The 25844-nt window shown below is 36.1% G+C and overlaps 1 protein-coding gene across 4 annotated transcripts in view; it reads right to left on the bottom strand.

Moving 5' to 3' along the window:
• The window catches only part of Rbms3 (RNA binding motif single stranded interacting protein 3), a 663558-nt gene that overhangs the window by 388506 nt on the left and 249208 nt on the right, over positions 1 to 25844 (bottom strand). For all 4 annotated transcript variants that reach the window (XM_076843087.1, XM_076843092.1, XM_076843100.1 and 1 more), the window contains exon 4: positions 968 to 1059. In XM_076843087.1, coding sequence (XP_076699202.1) covers positions 968 to 1059 — 92 coding nt within the window. The remainder of the gene's footprint in view (positions 1 to 967; positions 1060 to 25844) is intronic.

Here is a 25844-nt window from a genome sequence, read left to right as displayed (position 1 = left end):
CATGTAAACAAATCCAAAATGACTACTACTTTAACATAAATATCTACCAAGCATCCAAGTGTTATAAAGGGATTTTTTAGCTTTTTATTTATAAATAATTACAGATTTGTAGAAAATTGCAGAGATAGCAGAGAGAGATCCCTGGTACCCTTCACCCAGTTTCCACAAGGGTTCCATCTTTATAAATAGAGTACCACATGAAAACCAGGAAACCAATGGTACATTGTTTGCATAGTTCTATATTATTTTATTACATGTGCAGATTCTTATGAATCTATTGCAATCAGGATACAAAATTATTATAGGCAATTTCATTCGTTTTTCTTAGAAATAAAATTATATTATAATTTCAGATAGAAGGTTTACAACAACTTATTCTATAATACAATATTAAAATCATCAATATCTATGAGATTATTATTTAGGAAAACTCAATGTTTCTGGGCCAAAGTGAAATTCTAGTAATACAAATGACCTTCAGAAAAACTTACTGCCCTGCACAGATCAGACAATTCCATAATCCAACAATCAGCTCTCCTCAGATGAATGAAAGTGCATTTTTTAGCACACAGTTAATCAAAGTCATCTTGCCAAAAACCTTACCAGTACACCAAAACTCTGTTTCCCAGTGAAAATCCTAGACACAAGTACACATACATCTCCTTTCTTTGGAAAAAACAGAGCACTTCACAAGTATCCTTAATTAATTAACGAGTTTACCATAACAAAGAGCACATTAATAAGTATACACAAAGAAACAATGTAATAAATCAGCCAGATTATTCTAAACAAAGTCTTATTGTAGTTTATTTTCTCTAGCAAGTAAATATAAACCAAATTATTGCAAATTCCACTTCAGAATCAACTCATAATGGAGAAATATTTGAGATCTCTCTCTTTCTCATTCATACACACACACACACACACACACACACGCACACACACACACACACATCTGAAGTCTTACCTTGGCCATTTGTGCCTGCACGCCATTTGCCTTGAGGGATGCTACAGCTTTCTGTGCAGCTGCAGGACTGTCAAAATCTACAAAACCATAACCTGTGAAAACACAAAAGTACCTGTTAGTACACACAGGTAGCTGCACCTTTATCATAGTGATGGATATGGGATTATGGTAAGACTTATATCCGTTTCTTCTAAATATAAACAGATTGAATATGAAGGCTCTCAAATCAGTGGTCCTTAGTACTTGGGAGAAATACCACGATAAAGGAGTAACTCATTTTTAGAGAGCAATAAATCAGCAGCAATCTGACTTAGATCTATTTGGTGATAAGGTATTATATTGTTTGTGTTCTAAGTTCTTTCTTCAGTGGATTTAATGCAGGAGTGAGAACAAGATGCTGCAGAATATAAAAATGTCTATCTCTGAAGTTAATTTTCTTACATAAAGCCCTGATAAGAACTTGCATGTGGTTATCATGAGCCATCGCAATAGTACCTGCCACACATTAGATTTTCAACAAACAGATGTTGGCTGCATGAATAAATGAAGGCTGTGGGTGAGTTAGGACTTCATCCTAGATCTTTTTGGTTTACAAAGCTAGAACTTCATCACAGAACCTTGCCTCTTCCAATGTTAACATCTTAAAATAAAATATTTCAACTGTTCAGTGATCTATGAAGGAGTGATTCAGTAGATTATATTCAAGTTTTAAAAATAAGAAGCAAATACCCACTTGCTGGTTACCTGAACACAACCTAAAAAAGACATGAGTTGTTCATGACTGTGCTCCTGTGAGTGTGTATATACCGAGTAGTAAAAGAATCAATGAAATGAGAGTTTTATATGCCCTTATGCTAACCAATACTAGTCCAGGGCTTAGCCTAATGGCAACGTCAGCTGCCAAGAATATTTAAAAATATAAATGTTCAAGAAGGAGTATGAGGGCAGATTTGGTGGGTGCTTCTAAAAAGCCAATCATGTATTTCTACAGCTCCTCTTATCTGTTAGGCAGGGATTTGCTCTATATTTTCATACATACCCCACTTAGAAGTTTTGAGGTAAGCCACAGACGCAAACCTACTAACCATGTGCTCTGACCCCTCCTCCCCCACCTCAGTAACCAAAGATGAGAGCTAGGGAATTCAATTACCAAGTTGTTTCTTTTAATTAACTTTTTAATTTTCTCCCCTCGAATCCCATCTTCGTTTTCTCCCTCCCAGCATGGAAGCCTAAAATGAACTTGTTACACAGCAGTGTACCATAAAATGCTCTTGAAAAGCTGGGCAGAGAAGCTGTGAAGTTTGTATTTCTAATCCAAAAGGAAGTCTGCTCTGTTAAGTACTGCTAATTCTTCTCTTCCTGAAAAATTCAAACTATGTGGGTAATATGACTATTGCCACCCATTAGGATGAGTAAAATAGAAAAAAAAATAGCAGAAAGAAATAGTATAAAAAGTCAAGATGTGGAATTAGGGCAAAAATTAAAAAAAAAAAACTAGAATAGAGACATTATCTTCTTATGCTGTAGGCTATCCTGGGTGTTTGTCATGTTGACATGTAGTGATGTCATAAGAGTTTCATGCAACGTTGGTCTCATACTCTTATATACACATAGAAACTGAGGCACAGATGAGAGGATCAATGGGCCAAACATCACAAGTCATTTAATTGGCAGATCCAAGAAGTGAAACCAAGGCTGTATAGATCCTTTCAAATACATCATATGGTGAACTGTTTTACAATCCTACTTTGCAAGCTCTGAAGTTCACCGGAGAGAGGATTTAATTCTTAAAAGTGACTTGGGTTTTGAAGTTAGGACATGAACTGAAATAATTCAGAAAAGTATTCAATCCAGCTCATTTAGTCAGTGCATTAGTTAATGGACTACCCAGTCTACAGCCAAACTCTCCAAAGGAGGACTGGGCATTCCCCATCTTCTACCTCATGCTTTAAGTCAGTCTTCTTCATTTACTCTTAGCTTCATTCCTTCATTCAATACTGAAACGTTCTAACAGGCAATGTGGCAAGCATGGCGTATGAAGTCTTGAGAAAAAAATAGCCCCAGTTCCCACTTTGATACAACCCACAGTTGAGTTGGGATACGGACATGAGGCAAATAACCAGACAAATGAATCCATGATTATACATCAGCATGTCTCCCTTGAAAGAAAAAGAGAGACTCTAATACAGAATCTAACAATTGATTATTCATTAGTGAAAGTTTTAAGGAAACAGTAGCATGAAATGAAATACATATCACCTTAGTTGAACATTAAATCATCGCAGAAAAAGTGATGTGCATGAGTAGATTAGGGGGGTGACTTAGGAGCTATTGCAGCAATCCATAGAAATGGCAGCTAACAGTGAAATGGACTGGATAAAGTGGATGATTTGAGCTATATTTTGGAGGCAGAATTAAGAGAACTTGGTGATAGATTTAGTGGGTTGGGAGTAAGGGGGGCAGATGACCAGGATTGCTACTGGGTTTTTCCATAAGCCCTGGGTGAGTGGAGATGTGACCTAATGAGATGGGGAGAGTGGAAGAGGTTCCAATAGGAGGGAAAGTAAAGATACTGGTTTGAGACATATTGAGTCAGAAAAGCCCATGAGACCTCTCAGTAAAAATGTCAAGGAACAGTTGTACATATTAGGCTGATGCTCAGAAAAGCAGATGGAATTGAAAATTCAAATCAGGAAAGCAAGAACATAAAGATGTTATTTAAAGAGATGGGAATAGACAACAATGTCTATAGTAAGTATTTTTTTTTTAAAGGATCTAGGTTTGGAAACTAAACGGCATCAGCATTTAGGTGTAGGACCAGGAAATGAATTTGCAAAGAAGGCTAAAGGAGAATCCAAGAGGAAGAAGGAAATAAAAAGGAAAGATGATGTCTCAAAGCCAAGGTAAGAACATTTTCCAAGAAGGAAAGAGAGGGTGAGCCAGCAAGAGGCTTGAAAATGCCCAGTGAGCTCAGCAACATGGTGCTGCTAGCATCCTTTGCTTCAGAAAAGTGATGGGAATGAAAGGCTACCTGAGAAGCTGGAGAGTAAGGCAGAAGAGGAGGTAAAGAGCATTTACAGGCCCTCTCTAGTTAGTTATCTTAACTGAGAGGGAGAATTAAGAGGCAAAGTTGCTAGCAGGGATATTAGGTCAACTGAGCTTTCTGTTGTAGTTGCTCTTGGCTTTAAGATAGGAAATTTGGTGGGTAGATATGTGCTTATGTGGATGGGAATATTCTCACCTTGTTCCAATGTGAACAACAAATATTTATTGACCACTTATTATAAGAAAGATTCTGTTCTTTGCACTTTTGAATATGTATTGGAAGGATCAAGCCAATAATAAAAGATTAAAGCTTTAAGAAAGCAATGAGATAATACACAAAATTACATTCCTGAGAAGGTAGAGGGGTAGGGAGGGTGTCTGAGACACAGATGAAATATGAAAGCACTGTGCCTTCCCTCCCAAGAACTAGAAAGAAGAACAAAGTGCACTCTTGGTTACCAGGTGTTATTCTTTGCTATTCTCTCTGTTACTGGGACTGTACCTAATGCACAGCCAGTACTTAATAAGCATTTGTTAAAATAAACTCAAAGCATGTCTAAAAGATGTTAGATTACTTTTCAGACTACCATGGTGACTAACTGATACAAATGTCTATTAATTATTCTTGATTATAAAAAAATAATATTAATGCAATGTCATGGCCGTGGTGCAGCCATGCTTGCCCAGCAAGGCAGCCCCATACTATGTGACTCTTGTTCTTTACTCTCATGTGACTTCGTTCTAACTTCCTCACTTTCCTTCCAACCCACACATTATACAGGATATTACACAATCAAGATGATGATCTCCAGAGCTGAACTCCTATCCAAACAGCAGAAATTTCTGCAAGGACATGAGACACCCTGAGCTTCTCTGAAATAGGGAACTTATGGCTGAACTTTGAATAAAGTGTGCATCTCAAGAGTCATAAAGCCAGCCAGGAAAAAGAGAGGGCCCTTCATCCAAAACATCTGTACTGATGGCTCCAAGCCAACAGAGGAGCAAAGACTCCACGAACAAAATTATAAATAAAGGCTAAGTCGCCAAGTCTGAAGTAGTCCACCGAGTTAAGTGACTTTTATAAATACTTTCACTAGTTAAAATGCAAGTTCAGAGGTAAAAATATCTAAAGCAACCCTGAAAAAAATACTCCCATTCTGGAAATAAACCTTGCATTCCCAAGTTTTATGTGACAGCAGATACTATATCACAATCAGAAGAAAACAAAATGAAATACGAGGCTGCCTCGAGAGAATAATGATGCATTTACTGAGGAATAAAGCAACTTCAATTTGGTTTCAATTTGCTTTCCTTAATGACAAATAATCAAGTCTGGGAACAGGAACCTCTGTACCTACATCTGGTGAGGGGAAGGGTAGGGAGATTAGTTCAGCCTTGGCTAATAATGCTTTATGGTCACTGCTAAAATCCCCAACAGAACATGAGCAAATGCTAACCATTGGAAACCCTGGGCCCACGTGGTTGCAAGCCCACCCGTATCACTTTCCCAATTATGTAATTAAGCTTGGCAGCAAGTTCAAATGAATTAAAACGAAATGTCACTGTTTTCTCCACACACCCCTGTCCTTGTTTTTCTTCCTTGTCAGGGGGAGAAGGCCAGCAGTTCTGCAATTAGCAGGAAGTGGAGCAGTGGGAAAGAACCGACTCTGTGATAATTAGGTCATTCACCAAACGCACTCATTCCATTGACAGATTGAATCAATGCTTTCCTGAAATGTTTTAAACCTTGTATGTTAATTGAACGTTTGGCTATTTTTGTCACACTACTAGCCAAGTGACTTCAGAAAAAAAAGATAACATAAATATATAAATATGCATAAATATATATGTGCATGTATACATGTGTATGAATATATACATGTAGGTATATGCATGTATGCATATGTAGATATAAATATATAATTGCAAGAGGGTTCTTGTTTCGTTTCCTTTATGCAATCGCCATTAACATATTCCCTGTGACCTTTGCCACCCAATTGAACCATTAGGTGACAATCCACTTAGAATTTCATTGGAAGGCTCTTTACTATCTTTTATAGTTTATTCTGTAATAAGCTGTGTTGCTGCTTATTCTTTAAATTCTCTGTTTAAACTGATTATTTATTTACCAACACTGGGATTGCTGCATGTGTGTAAGGAGAGGAATGATAAAACCAGAACCCCTGTTTTAGATTTCCAGTGGCATCTAGAGCCAGCCAAGGGAGCCTTGCTCTCAAAGTGTAACTGCACACTGAATTTCACATTTGTATTGTTCTTCCTCTTCAGAATGACTGCCATAAAAGCCCACTTGAAACGCAGATGGTTTGGTCTAACACCCAACTTCTTTCAAAGACAATCCAGCTGTGAGTCAAATGTGATTTCTGAACAGAATAAGTGAGCACATTGGCTAAGAATTATAATTCCAACTGAAATTCTACTCAAATTTAACAGTTGAAGATGTTTAAGAATTGGCTTTCCATCAATTCCCCCCTTCCATCTTTTAGACTTCACAGTATGCTCTAGCTGCTGTCTGGGCTCAAAATGGGAACACTGAGTATCAGAGGTGAGGAGCAGTCTGCAGGAGGAGGAGAATGGGGTATGCACAGTGCCTGGAAGTCTGGTCGCATCTGACTGCCTCCCTGCCTCTGTATTTTTGCTGGATTTCTCTTGTATCCCTTAATTATTGAGTGATCACTGAATCTGTCATTAATTATTGGACTTTCCATTTTCCAAAGATGGTGGTCAAAAGACAACCCTGATAGCATCATTGCTACTTTTTACTTATAAAACGATTAGAAAACCTAATCATTTCTTTGGTATTTTTTGCATCATTTCTTGTAAGTGACCATTAAGGGGAAGCTTGGGTGTGACAAAGGAACCGATAAAAAGAGTCATGAGTCCACCTTGGAGCTATGAAAAACTAAGGCAAAAGACAAACTGTGGTAGAATGCAAAAGCCAGAGCCAACACAGATTATTTTGGAGAAGAAAAAAGAAGTGATGTTGCTTGTTTTAATAATGGCACCAACAAAACAACACTAAATCATTACAATTTGAAATTATATATGCTTTGAAATGTCCTTAGAACACAGGATACAATGATTTTATAGCAATGAAAGAGCATACATACTGCCTGTAAAAAGGGCTACAGTGTGCCTCAGACACCTAACAAATGTAGGCAAATGAGATGGATGCAATGTTCACTATATTGCTTCACTATATTCCCCAGATATTCTAGCTTAATTGCATTAAACATTCTGATCTTCTAATGCCAGAAACACTAAAACAAGATATCAGCTTTTGGAATAGAATTTCCCTGCTATTATGGACACTTTTGAAATATCATATAACTCTCCTGTTATTATCATTATTAAATTTAATAAGTATCTATTACGTGGAAGAAAAATGGTGCCCTAGATGCTGTAAGGAAAACAAAGAAAAATATAACCAAAGTCCTTTCATAAATTAAAAGAATTTATGGTCTAGTACAATAGATAAAGAAATTTAAATACACACAGGACTTAAGATATAGAGGTACAGGCTGGGGTTGTGGCTCAGTTGTGGGGCATTTGCTTAGCATGTGTGAGGGACTGGGTTCGATCCTCAGCACCACATAAAAATAAATAAATAAAATAAATGTCCATTAACAACTACAACCAAAAAATATTTTTAAAAAAGATATAGAGGTATATGCAAAATAGAACACAATCAAAACTGTCTTCATGTTATTGAACTATTTTCAAACAGTATATTATGCATAATTTTGCATGAGTAGTTTTATTCAACAAAGCTGAATATCTGGGCTAGATTCCCTTCCATATGTGGCATGATGGTAAAATTATCCACATTCCAAATTAAGTATATGTGTATGCATTATTCTTTCTCAGTTTGTATGCACAGATGAAATGAATTAACTTAAATACAAGGTACAGAGAGGATCAACACTACATAAGAGTAGAAAGAAAGTGCTAGTATTCTAAAATGGCAATGGATTCTTTTCAGGTGAAGTAAAACTCAGTATATTTAGTGCACAAATAGCAAAAGTGAGGAATGAGAAAAAGAAAGCGATCTCAAATGGAATTTCCTGGCAGGAAAAAATAATTACAAAGACAGATAAATTTGGAGAGCAAAGTACTTAGTAGTATGCCACTTGAAAACGGGACAGTTTCTCATTCCATTTATGTTGCACAAAATGTCTTATTAAGCTAAACACAAATTCAAATCCCAAATCTCACTTCCCTCCTCACCCTGTTCAATTGATTTTTAAATGAGACAAATTGCTTCTTTATACTGAATAAAGTCAAAATTAGGATCAGGATCATTATTTATGGGCTTAGTGCAATCACTATGCTTTATTGAGATTAAAGAAACACTGATTTGCCAAAGGCTTCATCTGGACTAACCACTACTTTATTACAATATTGTGTTTTCAAGTAGCAGCATACTTGGTTGTAAATGGCAGATTAACCTCTAGGAAGCATCTAGCAAAGATTCCTAAGCTATCAGGCAATGTTCAAAGATTTTAATAAAATATATGTCTGTGGGAACTATGGGTCCTATGTGTCTCTTCCATCAAAACAGCCCAAGAAGCAAGTATGTAATGATGACTACAGGAGCAAGCCCAGGATATTGATAAAACAATTCCACTGAGCTTGTAAGTATGATGGAAGCAAGCTATAACTAAATACTTTAATTATAGCTCTACAATCCCCAGCCCACAGTAGGGTAGGGAAACCTAACTAAGATTTAATTCCAGCTGCCCCATCTTCCCCTCCCTCTCTTTGCTCCAGCTTTGCTGATGGGTAGGACTATTCTTTCATGAAAAAAAAAAAACCATAAATAATGATCTGGGTGTGTGAGCAACAATTGGAGGACCACCTACTTTCTTCCCAGGTACTTTAATCCACATACATAATCATGGCCCCAGTAAATTGCTTGGGAAGCATGTCTGTACTCCTGCCTAATTCAAAAACACACCATTCCTCACTACCCATAATGTTCAGAGGATGGATCTAGGCAGTTAAACCAGTCATTCACCCAAAGGGATGCACTAGGTAGCTCAGTGAGAAAGGCAGAAAAAGCAAATCCCACATATAAGATAATCCTTTGAGAAAGCATGCATCACAAGCATGCCTGATTATCACCCTCTATATTCTAAAGAGTCCAACTACCAATATGTCACTTCTCTGTATGTTCATACAAGGCCCACGTGTTTTTTAATATCATTATTTTCCTGGGAAAGGGCTCCTTCCATAATTTCCTTCTTCTAACCCTTTGACAATATTCAATTCTAAGTGTTATGAAAGGTTCTGTTAAACTCAGTTGTGCATTTCCCAATTTATGAGCATATTTTATTGAATGTGCTCCTCAGTTCCAAGTTTATAGACCTTATTCTATTTTTTTTTAAATATCCACCAATACTGTCCCTGTCACTATGAGACACAGTGGCTTTTTGGACTCCTATTATTTTTCTTCATTCTATCTGACATGCAAAACACAGTTCTAAGTTTTTATTAGAATTTTTAGAACGTTAACTGTATACATAGGCAATTTATACTAATGTGCACATGGTATTATAGTTTAAATATTAGATATCCTGTAAAAGCTTACGTGTAAGAGAATGCAACAAAGTTTAGAGGTAAAATTATTGGATTATGAGAGTGAACCTAATCAGCACATAAATCCCCTGATAAGAATTAACTGGATGGTAACTATAGTAGCCAGGTAAGGTAGAGTAGGGGAGGAAAGGAATCACTGGGGATATGTCTTTGGGGTATATATTTTGTACAAGGTGTGTGGAGACTTCTTCTGCTTCTTGGTGATCAGGTCATGATCCAATTTCCTCTACCAGACTCTTCTGCCATGTTATTCTGCTTTACCTCAGACCCCAAGGAATGGAGTCAGACACCTATGGAGTCAGACATCTACTAAGACCTCTGAAACTGTGAGACTCCAAATAAACTTTTCTTTCTCTAGTTGTTCTTGTTAGGTCTTTTGGTCATAGCAGTGGAAAAGCTGACCAAAACATGTGGCTTAAAAAAATCAAGCCAAATAAAAGAGCATTCAGAGAAAGGTAAGTTTACTTCCAATAAAACTTTTGGTGCTTTAGTTTAACTTCCTAGGAACTGTCCGATAATTCCTTCTCATGGCCCCATTGAAAAAGCAACTAGAATCAATTCTTAAGCTCTCATTGTTCTATTAATTAGAAACAGGGATTTATAGAATAGTAAAATAGAATTCCTGATATAAAAAAATAGTGTTTTTTTTGTGAATGGCTTTCCAATGATCCATCTTTTCCCTAAAAATAAATAGTAATTGTTTTCTTCTAATTTCAAAAGTTAAACAGTTCATTATAAAAATTTTAGCCAATACAGAGATAAATGAGGTACGATGTCATAGCCCAAAGACAAATAAATTGGTTATTAAATTTTATTCATCTTTAACCACAATGCAGTTTTATCATCTGATTTTTCTCTTAGTTGTACATATGGCTGCTTTTCTTGGTCAATACAAATGGATCTCTATGATCTTGTCAATGTAATAGTTTCAGCACTCTAATTGTCTATTTCTCAAAGATTTCTGAGCTCTTCAGTATGCTTTAGCCAAATGGTTCCTAACTTGCAAAACCAATTTTGTTCTAAGATTTGGAAACTTTTAAAAAAATTGATAATGTAGAAATAGATAATGACCACAAAGTCTAAATTTTAGAAAGTGATTTTTCCCAAGCTTTTTGTTTCACTTAAATTTGTTTCCAAAATGGACTCTGATGTATTACAAATCAAAGATATCAGAAGTTAGTTTAATTAAATTCAAACACCCACCTCCTGAAATACAGGGGACTGGAAACCGATTTTCCTTCTCAGTATAAATAAGTTGGAACTATGTCAAATAAATTTCAGACAAACATCAAGACATTATAAGACAAAATTAGAGATCTCTGATTCAAAAGGGATACTAAAAATTTAAATAGTAATATCATTATACCATTTATTTATAAGTTGAAAATGGAAGGGTTTTTTTGTTTTGTTTTTTTTTTCCAACCATCAAAACTATGTTTTCTCCCATGGAAACTTCACTGTAATTTGTAAATGGGTATGCTTGATGACGGTACCAATTCTTTCGTGTCACTTTAAATAGCTAGTAATTCATGTCTTACAGTTGAGATTCCCCTGCCCCTGACCAGGCAGCATCTTCACTGTATAAAGGGAATATTATTTCAGAACATGCAATTTAAGGAACTGTATTGTTTAGGATGTTTATGTACATTGCCCAGGTGTCATCCAGATTCCAAGAGTGGCTTGTTGCTCTCCAGGGCATCTTCATTTTAGAGTACGTATGGGTCACCTGAGGATCTTACTAAACCGCAGAATATAATATAATATAACCGTAGAATATAATAGAAAAATTCAATAGATGTGGGTGGGGCTGGAACTCTGTATTTCTAACAAGCTCCCACATGATGCCAGCTGGATGATACCTGTCATTCTCATCTAACAACAGGGAGAAATGGGCATCTTAAAAGTCATCGTTCTCAACTTGTATCTGATCTTAAAACCTCCCAACAGTCTCTTTGCCAAACACCTCTTCAGACTCCACCTAAGCCAGTTCTAATGTTAGAAAGTACACAGTCTCCTACGGCAGCCCACAACTAGACAAGGGTTTTGACAGAAAGCTGATGTGGTAGAAAAGCAAAGACATCACCATCTGAATGTCTGGGTTCAACTCCTCACTCTGCTATTTGATAACAAATTTTTAGGCACAAAACAATCAAAGTAAGGGTAATAATAAGAATATCCAAATTATATGTTGGCTCTGGGCAGTGAATGAATTTGAAAGCATTTAAAACACCTGGCCTAGTGCCTAAGGCTTCCCCTCTCTCTACCTCTTCCCTTCTCAGCATGTGCTAAAATATAGGTCCCTAATTAATCCACTTCTCCTGAATATATGCCAAGACAAATCAGGCAAGTGTATTCCCTTCTCCATATAACACATCTTTATATTTCTGAAGACAGGACCCCTCCTTCTGCTTGTATTTGAAAAATGAATATTTGGAAATACAGGATCAGGCTATTTTTACATAATAGCCTATTTCAGAATGAGAATATGTCTCCCCTTCCCTTTCTCTTTTATGTTTGTCCATCAGAGATATACCTAATTCTGTTTAGTTACAAAGTTCAAATTGGCCCTACATTAATACATCCCTTTTAAAGAAGAAATGTTCATTTGATGAAGCAGGTAACCAATGTGAAGAGTGATTATACAATAAATGTATTATGCAAATTCCAGTGAACATTTTATGCACACTGGATAAAGAATCAAATTAAAGTCTCATAACCCTTGGAAAATTAAAGTTAGCAAGCACAGAGGTTGATTTGCCCTTGAACACAAAAACTGCTAAGGGCAGACATTCCACCATCATTTCCACAAAACTGAACCATTTCTGAAGGTTTCAGATTAAAATAAGAAATCTCTTAGGAGTCATAAAGATCAGCTATTTTTACAGGAATAATTTGGAGTCGCAATTTTCAAGTGTTATGAGTTGGAAGGAATTGGTGAACTTGTGTCATATTTTAAAAAGCTAATATGCCAGGTAATCGGTCAGTTGAGAGCACCAAAAATTGCCTAGGAAGAGGGTATGCAGAAAGGGGGAGAATGGCTTTTTAAAGAGGAGCACAGGAGGGCTGATTCACAGAGCTTGCCCTGCAACAACCTGAGTGGCAGTAAATGCAATAGACCAGTATGCTCATTCCATTTTCCTTCCCTTGATGTAATAATGGGACCTAATAGTCGTCTTCTATTACAGTGTCATGTCCACCTCTTTGCAGCTTGCCAACACTGATTCAACCATGGGACTGTCTACAGAGAAATAATAGACCATTAAGAAAGATAATGCTGAGAGTCTGCACAGCATTTGCCTATCAGAGCACAGAGAATTCGTCATCAGCATTTCGTTAAATCAATAAGCAAGTACAGGTATGAAGGTGGTAGGTTGAAAACCCCATTCTGCCCCCCAGTTTTCACACCTGGAGACAGGATGTGCACTCCCTGTGCCAAGACCAGTGCACTCATTTATCAGTTCCTGAAAATCAATTCCTTTTCCTGTTCAGTCTTTTTGGAAACCAGGCAGGATATAAATATAAAAATATTGGTATTGATTTAACAAATGCTCAGTGAGATCCTTTTTGGGATTCTGAGCTAGGTGCTAGGAAGGAGAAAAAGACAAATGTGACACATATTATCTCCTAAGAGGATACACGAGCCCAATAGAGAAATGGCCACTTCGACACATGACACGGGTAAAGGCTTGATGCAGTGTGCTTGTCACAAAAACCTACAGCGTGTGGTAGAAAGAAAGCTTACTTTTGATTAAGGTAGAGACAATGGAGGAGATGAATATGAGCTTTTAAAAGTTTTCTTTTCCTTTTCTTTTTTTCTCTTATTCTATAACTTTTCCATCAACTTCATTAGAGTGGATTTGAAACAGTTATGCATCCTGTGAAATAGTGCAGGACAGATACCACCACCTGGCCATGGATGGCTTAAACGTTACACCCCAAACTCAAGCTGCTCTCCTACTCCCTCCCTACCATGCTGCCTTGAGGCTGATGCATCTGCTGTTCCCTGCAGTGGCTGCTTACCTCCTACTGTGGAGGCTTAGCTCCCTTCCTCCCTTGGCCTCCACCACCACCTGGTGTTAGCATCCTTCACTGTAATGGCACAATCTGCATTATTTGATTTTCTCCTAAGATTATTGCATTTTATGCTGCCCGACTATAAATGGTGCCAAGGTAAGAGAGGACTAGATCATTTATGTCCATTACGATGTTACTAGCACTTACTACATTTTTATCAGATCACCAAGATAACTTTAAACTCACACAATTCTTGACAAACAATCCCTTACTTCTGTTTTTCTAAAATATCCTTCTATTATAATGCAATTTAAGGAGAAATATAGCATTTTTAAAATTTGCAACACTTAATCTAAAAACCATAATGCTGGCCTGATCTGTATTTATATATCTTGGGGTACAACAGGGAAAATATTTCACTTTGAGACATGATGAATTTAAGTGAAAAGTATGTGGAGGTTCATTATAATAATCTTTAATCCTTTAGGAGCTTTGAAATTTTCACAGTAGAGACGTCATAATTACTTATTTCAAAATAAATAGACTGTATTTATTTCAAAATAAAAGAAGTGAGAATGGGGAGGCAAGGAGAGAGAGAGATGAATGGAGGCAGGGAGGAATGAGAAATGTTGGATGCAAAAGTCACCATAATTAACAATATAGTCATATGCCACATACTGACATTTATATACATACATATATATATATATATATATATATATATATATATATATGATGGTGATTCCCTAAGAGTATTAATAAAGTCTAGGTGTATAAGAGGGTACTAGGCTTGTGTAAGTATACTCTAAAATATTCAGGACAACAATGAAATCACCAAAGGATGCATTTTGCCAAATATACCCAATGCATAACTGAAATTCTTATTCTAGGAAGGCAAAATTTTGTCAAATGTGCCCTGAAAACATTATGATGTTGGCTTTGGTTTTCTTTCTTTTCTTTTTTTTTTTTTTTATTAGTGGTTCAAGTTTTGTGCTACAGGATTTAAGGCGAGGTTAGCACAGTGTGGTTTTCAGATCAATAAAGGACTTTGTGTCTGGGGTCTTCTCGTTGCTTACCTAGTTTATTGTGACTTAACAAAAGGGTCAGGGACAATATTGCTCAGCAGAAGGAAAAAAAAATAGGTGAGGTGATGGCTCATCCTGAAAGGACAAAATAAAAAGAAAAAAAAAAACAGAAAATAAATAAATAAATAACTCCAAGATCACAAAAAATGACTGTTTAGCGAATGACAGGATTCCGTAGTGAAAGGGGAATAAATGCAGAGGTAGTGAAATCATTGTTCTCAAGTCCTGCCCTGAGAAACATGACCTTGGACATGTTTTTAAACACACAAAAATGCACATAGTAGCACAAGCCAGACATTTTTTTTTCTTTCTGACATATTTATATCACATTAATAACTGGATCCCTGGATGGTCCTGAAAGCTCTCCTCTCTACTATGCACAAAGATCCTTAAACCATTTAACAGGTACAATATAAAAGATATATGCGATTTTGGAATACAATTCAAGTTTGCTTCTCAAAACTGCTGGTGATGGGAGAATAAACTTCCCTCTTGTTCATTTTGTATCAGTTTCTTCTGTGGATGAACAGGAAGCCAGGAATTCCCCATGGGCATAAATTACACATGGAAACAACAACAAAAAAGATAGCTCCAAGAAAGCCTGCTTTCTGTCCTTATGAGGAAGAAAAGTATGAAAACACAGGGCTAAAGGAAACTCCTGCTGCCTAAAGTATCCTCCTCTAGAAGCAAAACAGCAAGAGTTTCAATAACATCAGACATTCTGGGATGGATTTTTAAAGATGCTCGTCTTTTCTCGGAAATGATGGAATTGACTTGTGTCTAGCCCCAAAGCATGGCATTATATTTCCAGAACTGACTTGCCGGAGCTACCGGTTCATTAGGAGACATTGCACCGTGAAGCTTTGAGGGGTCTGGGCAGTGACCATCCAATTCTTCCGCTAGCCAGGTTCTGCAGGGACCTGAAGCTTCCCGGTTTTAAGTAGACAAAACCATCTAGCACCCAAAGTACACATCCCACACTTACAAAACTAAACTAAAAGGTATGTATTCTATGCTGGACCCTGTAGTAATACTTTTTATAAATTATCTCATTTAAATCTTATAGCACTTTTATAAAGTATTATTGATCCCACTTTTATAAGTATTATTATATGGTTACCTAGTCTCAGAGAGTTAATTTTTTATTACAATACAGATGAGTTGCGTAAGCAATGTGACGTTATGCAGCTGGGCTTCTGTGTATAATGCAGATTTATACATATATGTCTAAATACGTGTGTATTTAAAAATGACAGACAAATTAAGGAACGATGTTTTAGAAATGTGCTTCAGTTTTAAAAATTATGATATGAATAAAAATTTTAAAATATTACCTATATTTAAAAACAACTAGTACAATTTAAACCCTCAATAAATAGCAAAGAAATGAAAAAGCACAAATATGATATTAAAATGTAGCTATTATATAGTTGGTATTAGAGGCTCCTCCCTGAGGGAGTAAAGATTAAATATATAAGAATTTCTGTACTGATAATATTCTGGCTGAAGGTTCAGTTAAGTGCAAAATCACTACAATGTCCTAACCAGCTGCAGAAGTGTCTGGAATATGGCACATGGTCATCATTGAATAAATGAATTAACCAACCCAGGTTGGTTATCAGTCATTGAAAAATGGGACAAAGCATGAATTGAGAGTGCTAGGATAGTGTTTTGTCAATTCATATGTATCCTTCCTTCTCTACATCTTTGAAAGTAATAGAAATAGTCCTGGCTCAGATGTATCAAACTACAGCATTCTTGCTGGTAGTTCTGTTGATTCCTTTCCCAGAAGACTGATGTTCAGAGTGGGATAGAAGAGAGCTGATGATCGGTAGACAAGGCAATCCTCTACAATGCTCTGCTTTTCAAACATGCATCTGAATACTATTTCATAGGAAGACCTGATCTTGCATTCTCTCTCAGCTCAAAGTGTGAAATCAATGGCCTTATAAAACCCTTGACTTTGACTTTCTTCTTTTTCTTTTTCTAAGAATTTCCTTCAGAAATGCCCTCTGCCCCCAACCATCTTTCAATTCTTTAAGTGACACTTTTAAGAAGAAAAACACAAATTAAACTATTTTGGTGTATAGTTTATGTCTCAAGAGTGCCTTCCCCTAAAGGAATTATATTTTTAACATGCAATGGTTTTGATTAAAGATTGATCTGGGATTGTGCTCCAAGGCTTTTTATGCTCATGATGGATAAGAATGGGTTGAAGGAGCATGCAGTTGAGCTGGGAGGTGTGCATATGGAAAAATCTTTGGGTATTTCCTTATGCAATAACAGACCCTCCATGAAGGCAATTCGTAACTCAGGATAAATCCTTAAATGTTCTAACAATGTTACACACAAGTAACCTGATACCAAGTATAATAAAGGGTGGGTTGAAGGGAAAATCAGCCGCTCCTGGGTTTTGTGGAGCAAGAGAGGGCAAGTGGTTGAGGTGAACTTCTGGAACATTCCCAGGGGTGATGTCCTCTAATACAGGTGACTGTGGCATCCACAATACAGCTTCTTCCTTGCAGATCAAGGTGACTTCCAGAGAAGAGCTGTCCTGCAGATGTGATCTTTTTGGCCTACCCTGTTTGAAGTTTTTGTATTTGTTTAATTCTTTTCAATGTATTTTCAAATATGAGACATTCGTGATAGGAATTATGTTTTCAGCTACTCCTTAACAATCAAAAGATTGGGCAGAAGTGAAAATCATTGGCTGTGAGTATTTGCATGAAAGAAAATAGCAGAAGGGGTCACAGTGATGCTTAGTTTGCTTAGGAATGCCAGGGTGCCCATCAGGCAATGCATATTTCATTTCTTTCCTGGAACACTCCTGACCAATAAAAGCAAACAAAAGTCATTCAACAAGTTGTATTTCTAATATTCTAAAGCTAGCAGCTCTGAAAATTGAGAATGGCAATGCTACAGTTCAGTAACTGAATCATGTTCAGCAAGAAAAGCAATTTTACACAGTCTCCTTTTTGTTATCAGTTAACACTATTCTATCTCATGAAATGCATCAGTACATTTTCTAAGAATATGCATATGTAGATGTCGGCTTCTTGCCTCAATATATGTCATTGTTTGACAAGCAACCAGCAAAGAACTCTGAGTAAGCACTTGAAATAAAGATAAAAGGTTTGATGTTAGATATTGATTATTAACCCCTCCTGTACCTCTGTTTCCTCTTTGGCACATGGGAGATAATTATAGTACCAACTAAACAATCCATCTGACTGTTTTTTGAAGGTTAAATGAGATAGTAAAAGTTCTATGGTTTGGATAAGTAACTGCCAAAGGCCCACATGTTAAATACTTGGGAACCAATCCATAGTACTGTTAGGAGATGGTAAAAACTTGAAGAGGTGGGGCCTAAGGAGAGGTATTAGGTCACTGAAAGCACACCCTCAAAAATAGTAGAAGTCTCACCTCTTCCTGTCTTTCTTTTATATTTCTTTCATTAGGTGAACAGTTTTTCCATGCACTCTCACCACAATGTCTGCCTCACCACAGACTCAAAATTATGGGGCAAATCAATCACGGACTGAAACCATGAGCCAAAATAAACCTTTCATTTTCTAAGCAGATTATCTCAGGTATTTGGTTATAGTAATGGAAAGCTAAGGCAATATGTAAATCACTTAGAATGGTGCAAGGCACATTGTTAATCATCATACCTACAAAATAAGCAATGTTTTGTTTTGTTATTTTTTCTGTTACAAAAGACCTCAAATGCTTTTCATTCAAATATACATTATTTTATTAATTACAAAAAGATGTGGACCACAGGTGAGATATATGGTTGCCTGTGTTGCCTTCAAGCTACAAAGACCAGTACTGAAGCATAGTAAGTAGATAGATTCCATTCTATCCTCTTATAATTCACCCAGCAATCTGATCTTCACTGTAAATGAAACATGATTATATTTTACTTTCTATGTTTATTAAAGAGAGTTAATAATATTTTTAAAGGGATCTGATTTTTTAAATAGCATTCCATATTAAAACATTTGACTCATCACAAGGGGAAATGTTTGTGTTCATTAGGGGGAAGTAATTGTACTCATAAGACAGTTTAAAACATAGTTTATATAATAAAATGACCATCTTTAATTCTAGCAATTTCTAAAGTCTTCTCCTTCAAAAATCACATAATTAATTGCCATGTTTCTGAAAAAAAATTTTTTTTGCATACTAGCTATATGTTCAGTGTTGGGAGAAAAGCAATCTGTAATATTCATATGAAAAGAATAGGATTTAAGTTATTTTAGTAAATTTTCTCTTATTTCAGAGACTTCTGTTTCTATGGTCATCCTTAGTGATATGTTTGTGTGTGTGTGTGTGTGTGTGTGTACACAATATGTGCTGGGAAGCACACTGTTTATATATGGGAGCATTCCATACTATTTGTGTTGCTAAGCTACCAAATATTTCAAAACATTTTTTCATATTTTTAGATAACTCACATAGTTGCAAAACATAGGGAGCCACAAGAAATCCCATGATCTGAGGTAGTAATGAAATAGAATGTAGCCACTTTACAGTGGGAAAAAGATTCTTTGGCAGAGAAAATAATTAATTATAAAATTCCAGATGGGCTCTTATTTTTGGCATGCAATATTTGTTTGGAAATACAGTGTCATCAACTTTAAAAAAAAGCAGGAAAACTCCATCTGGTATTTGTACATTTCTGTGAGAGGATGCTTGGATTCTCCCACTGTCACTTTTTACCCATATTGAATGAAATGATCACTCTTGGTTATATTTAAGCAATATATCTGTAGATACACAATCATATATGAAAAGTAATTTTAAAAATGTTGAAGGCTGGGATAAGTGAAGAAGTAATGAACTCAAACTAGGCTGAAACTGGATTACGTAAAATAAAAGACCTTTGTATCTCCCAGAGTGCCTTGAACCCAGAAGGCATCTTAGAAAGTTGGTTTCGTTGAAGAATTGAGAGAATGGGTACTATAAGCCCATCAAAATAAAAATGCTAATGGAATTTGAAAGGAAGCTCTTGGTTTAAGCTTATTGGTAGGGAAAATATTAATGAATAAAAAGGTTCAATATATTTAGCCAATGCTTCATTGATTCATTGAATTCATTTATTTATTTATCCACTCAATAAATGCCAAAGGATGGATAATTTCACTACATGAACAAATTATTTCACAGAACATTAATAAATAATCTACTTGGTTCTTTGGACAAGTAAGTTTGGATAATGCTAGAAGAAGTAACATTATTTTTTTTCTTTAACATTCATGTATTTCAGAGTCTTTAAAATACTAGCATGCATAATCAACTTTTAATGAATGATAGAAAAGGCTGAGTATTTTCATGGTATGATGATGGAATTCACAGCTGGCCTCTGCTTAAGGACATGGACTGGTAGGAGTCTTGCCAAGGAGACAACATTTGAGCTGGATCTTTTGAAATTTTTACCATCTTTCTGCATTACAAAAATAATGCATGACCATTTTAAAAAATCACAGAAAGTTATAAAGATAAAAATAAAATTTAAGTATATGGCCTAGTGATGATCACTATTAACAAATTTTTAAAATTAATGGACAATCTTTGTTTATTTGACATCTCTTCCATTTTTACTGTTTTTCTTTGTAGAGTTAAAGAATGTGATGTGTGAAATTTTACATGCTGATTTATCTGTGTAATATTGTGATATTTTAAACTACTCGAAATATTAATAATCTTTAAATATACTATTTCAGACCCTACAGTCAAGAAATTATACACCTACAGAATTGTTCTTTTCTTTTTTCCTCCCAAACTTGAAAAAATGTAAACCAATGTAAACCACAGGTTTGCTATATCACCATCCCCTGAGAACTTCCTAGAAATGCAAATTTTGGGGATGACATCTAGACCTTCTGAATCTGAACGTCCTGAGCTAGACTCTAACAGAGCCTCATGTGTAAATAAATGTATAAATGAAAGCAAAAAGATACAAATACAAATTTATATCTTTTCATAAATGGTCCTATGTAATTATGATGATGAATTACCTTCAATTTTATACACACATAATTTTAGGTTCTAACAATTTATACTAATTTATTTTCTGTACCTAACATGGTGCTAGGAGCTTAATATTTGTTGAATGAATGAAAGCATCTATATATTAGCTTCATCTTCCTTTGACATCGAATGTCACAAATTATCCTGTGGGGTCAAATTCATCTCAGTTGCTTTATAGATGAAATGTATGTTTATCTCTCTAGATGCTTATCAGTCTTTTCCCTTAAAATTTTAAAATAGCACCAGGATATATGCCTACTTGTCTTTTAAATAATTTTCCTCAGATCACAATCTGTCTCTATAATCAGCATTTATACTCCCCCACCCATTCCTTTTCAATCCTCCAGATAAGTTTCTTCAATTAGATCTTTATTTACTATTTCTATTTCAGTGAATCTAGTTTCCTTCAAGAAATTTGTAATTCTTGATTACTATCACCTTCATTTGTGCTGTATATCTCCTAACACTTTCTTCTTTTTTCCCACATGTTATATGGAGTGTGTGTGTGTGTGCGTGTGTGTGTGTGTGTGTGTGTGTGTGTGGAAGGGTTACTGAAAAAAAATCACTTTTAAAATTTTTTGTTGTTGTACACAGGACCTTTATTTTATTTATTTATCTTTTTTATGTGGTGCTGAGGATGGAACCCAGCGCCTTGCACGTGCTAGGTGAATGCTCTAGCTCTAAGCCACAACCCCAGCCCCTCAAGAATCATTTTAATTTCAAAATTGTCCTGGTCTCCTTGTGCACCTCCGTTATCTGGCCGAGAACTCCCATTTCATCACAACTTGCTGCCTAAGACTCACATCCTGTCTTCTTTTCATCTCATCCTGTTGTCCCTTCATCTCAGCTTGTTCTACTTGTGGCTTTCTTTTCCTGTTTGCCAAAAGCAATGTCTTCTTAAATCAGATTAAGTATGATAAACAGCCTTCTAAATTTTCTCTGGTTCCTGTTATAAATCATATTCATAGGTCTTCTCTGCCTCTTGTCTGCCTCTGGACTACGGGGTGTTGTTCCATTTTATTTAAGGCCATTGGATGGATTTTACAAGTTATGTTTATTAACATTTATCGAAAATTAGGAGAAAATGACCATGCTTGGTGTTTATAAATAGTTAGTGGATTTTCTCTGACTCTCTGATATTCTCTAAATATCATATCTATAACAGAAATGGCAGCTAGATCAGTTCCAGGATCCAATGGTCACACTATATAGATATCTCAGACAGAGATGGATTCTTCTACCCCTCTGTTGTACATATTTCTAAACCAAACACATTAAAATCTTCAGTTTCCAGTACATTCTTCTCCCAGGTCTCTTTTTATATCTTCCTAATTTAGTATCTTAATTGTAGGAACTGGGGCTCTAGCCAGAGCTTGGTCTTAGCAGCCTTGAAACTTCATCTTGAAATTGCACTCATTGTCTGGGTGCAGAAAGAATGAAATAAGTAGAGATGGGCACTGCACCTTGGCTCCTATAAAAAATCAACAAAAATAAGCAGCCTCATTTCCTTTTCCTATAAGCCTTAGTTACTGGATCTGCATGTCATTTTAGTTTTGGAGGAAGGTTCTACTTTGTTATGCGTATCCCTGTGAGGGTATAAATACAGAACTTAGAAAACGCACTAACTCAGAATATATCTCCAAAAGGTGGAGCACAGGAAAGATGTTTTAAACAGCAGCACTGCCTCAAGCTCATTCCCTAGGAAATACTACAGGACAAGGGCTAAAAGGAAAGCTGTTTATTAAGGAAATGCACTCAAGAGAATGAGTTTTGGAAGGACCGAATCAGACAGAGGAGAAGCAGCCAAGCAAGGGTGTGATTTCAGACTAAATGTCAAGAAGGGTGGCTTCAGCCTAACCTCACAGGGCAGCTATAGTGCATATGTCATTTCTCAGAGTTTGTCACAGCCCAAGAAAGGGAAGTAGGCTGTCATATTCAGGCGGTAGAAAGTCACTGGGTATAAGTCACTGCTTTAGAAGGAGGATGCTCCTATAAGCTTTCATGCAGTTTTGCCACTGTCCTTCGAGGGGTAAAGCAATTCCAGTTAGCCTGAGGATCCCCAGGTAGAAGTCATGGGTGTCAGAGGTTGGACACAAAAACCCACCCAGGTCTACGGAGGAGCTCACAGAACAGATAGAAGGGATTCAAGAGAAACTGGACACAGCGCTATAATTGTGCCCTCTAAACATCTTATGTATTTCAGTTTACTCCCTATCTATACCCACCCAGCTCCTCTGGGCGCACAAGAAGGTAAATATTATCAACAGAGAGGCTAACTCTCGCCTCCACCCTTCAAGTAATGTTACTTTAATTAAAATGTAATGCTGAGATGTAATGTTGTCCCCTTAAAGCAAAAGATATTTTACCTAGTCATAATTTCACTCTGCATTTATTGTAGCTGGCTTACGGTTATGGCAGAATAATAAAATACATATTTTGGAACCTTTAATGTAGCCAATCACTCTCAACGTTCTTTAAATGAAAACATTTTCACAAATTGTGTATTTCAAATGTAATCTGGTTTTAGCTTTCTTATATTTTATCAAGTACTTGATTTTGCTCTAGTAGATAAAAAGAGTAAATCACTATTACTACATTAGTTATGAAAAACAAGGTTTTAAAATATGCCTTCTAAAATTGTGCTCTATATGTGTAATATGAAATGAATTGCATTCTGCCATCATGTGTAACAAATTAGAAAAAATAAACAATTTTTAAAAATGTCTTCAATTAAACAAACCATTTTTCTTGAAGCAGTGGTTGATCCACACACATGAAATCTCAGTAATGGAGTAAAGAGAACATGGTGCCCTGGTATGTGCTTCATTGACGGCAGTCCAGAGTCACGGGCTTAGGAAAGATAAATACCACCTTAGAAGTAACAGTGCTAAAATGCAAAATGGCATCCCCATGCTCTTGAGACTTCACAGAAGTGGGAATGCAAGTCCAGCAAGCCACATATAGGATTTCAGGGTATTCTAATTCCTCCCAATCCCCAAGTAGCCAAGCTTCTTGGCCTTCATATTGATCCATCTGTGTTTGGATTTCTGGACTTGGAGTTGGCTTCTCCGTTTTGAGAGAAAGGGGAAGACATAAGGGAACAGAGCTGATCTGTTGGAGAGGGGAGGTGGAATAAAGGTCATTTAGACAGCCCATGTACTCTCTTCTGTAGATTGTCACTTGGTGTGAACTTCAGTGTTTGATTCATGCCTCTAAGGAACTGGCCTGTAATCACCAAATCTATGTCCTATTCACTTCTAGTCTGATGGCTCAAGGTCAAGGACTGAGGTGAATTCAGCTCTGATTCCCCCATTGTAGCACAAGAAAGTTCTCAATTCATATTTGTTGAACAAATGAAGAATTTTAAGTGGATCTTGATCTTTATCATAGGTAGCCCCAGGGCCTAATACCTGGTTGAAGTGATTATGTACTAATGAATTATGAGTGAATAAAGAACAAAAAATGAGAGAATAAGTTAATAATCTTTCCTCGAATGAGTGCAATATCTTTCTAACTGGGATTTGATTCTCTTATCTATTTCCTCAACCCATACATACTTTATATTAATGCCACAGACCTTCCTCTGAAGAATTAGTCTAATTATGGCACTCTTCAGCTCAAAACTATCTTTTTACTCACAGAGAAATCCAAACTCTTTAATAAGGAGGTCAAGTTCCTGGAATATATGATTCTAAATGACCTTGTCCATCATCTCTTCACCTCCAACAAGCAGTGTTACTAAATGACTCATAGTTCCCCATATCTGTGACTTGCTTTTACATCCCATTTTTTTTTTCTTTCTTTCTTTTTTAATTCTTGGTACCAAGTATTGAACCCAGGGGCAGTTTACCATTGAGCCATATCCCCAGCCCATTTTTAAAATAATAATAATAATAATATTATTATTATTATTATTATTATTATTATTATTATTATTATTATTTTGAGACAGGTTTCACTAAGTTGCTGATTCTGGCTTTGAAATTGCAACCCTCCTGCCTCAGCCTACCCAACCACTGAGATTACAGGTGTGCACCACTGCACCTGGCTACATCTCATTTTCTTTGCTGTTACTTTCTTTTGCCTAAAAAGGCCCTGATTATTTGTGTCCCTTGATCAGATTTTATTAATTCTGCAAAGTCTAGCTTGGGATCCTCCTTCTGTGTGAAGAGTTTTCCCATATGCAGTTACCAATATGGCTCCCATCCCACCACCTTCACACTGCTCATATTTTATTGGCTACTTAAAGGACTACATCTCACTTTTACTCACAATAATTTTGAGGCACAGACAGTCTTATCACTGTTATGTCTACCCTTTGATACAAGTTGGCATTGACTGCTACTGATTTGCTAAATTCAGGATCGTAAAATATTTTGTATGATGTGATTAATTTAAAAAAATGGAAGAAAATTGAATATCAATGGTTATCTCCAATACACTCCATCTCAAATCCCTGCCTCATACACTCTTCCCGGAAAACTTCAACTCTGCCTAAAATCTAAAATGTTGGAAATAGTAAGATACAGGACATTTTTTTTTTTTTTTTGGTGAGGTATACGTTAGTTAACTTGAGAATAAACGAAATATACTTTCACATTTTCTCAGAACTTCTATGCAAGGCATTTTACAGATATTAATATATTTAATGTTCATAACAACTCTAGGAGGCTAAAGCTGTTCCCCATCAACCATAACTGTAGATGAAAAACTGAACCTTAGAATAGTAAGCTAACCTACCCAAGATTTCACAGTGATTGAACACACTATGGAACTCAGGGACTTATAACTGCATTGAGTTTCTACCATTTACTATCCTCCTGGAAGACAGGGCCCTAAGTAACTGATCCTACAAAGAGAAGACATATATTTTGCATTTCCATTTGATGTCATGACCTCTTGGGAATTAACAAAACCCTCCAGTTCTTGGGTATTGAGCATTGGGATTGTATTTCTTTCCTTTAGTTGATAGGCAATAAAAGTTGTAAGGAAAGAAAAGTTTAAAGAAAAACCATCAGAAAAACACTACAGCTATTCACTTTTTTTTTTTTTTTTTTTTGCTGGGAGATGACAACTGATGC

Source organism: Callospermophilus lateralis, chromosome 1 (genome assembly GCF_048772815.1).
Source record: "Callospermophilus lateralis isolate mCalLat2 chromosome 1, mCalLat2.hap1, whole genome shotgun sequence".
In the NCBI taxonomy this organism is placed as follows: domain Eukaryota; kingdom Metazoa; phylum Chordata; class Mammalia; order Rodentia; family Sciuridae; genus Callospermophilus; species Callospermophilus lateralis.
This window is presented reverse-complemented; position numbering and strand designations above follow the sequence as displayed.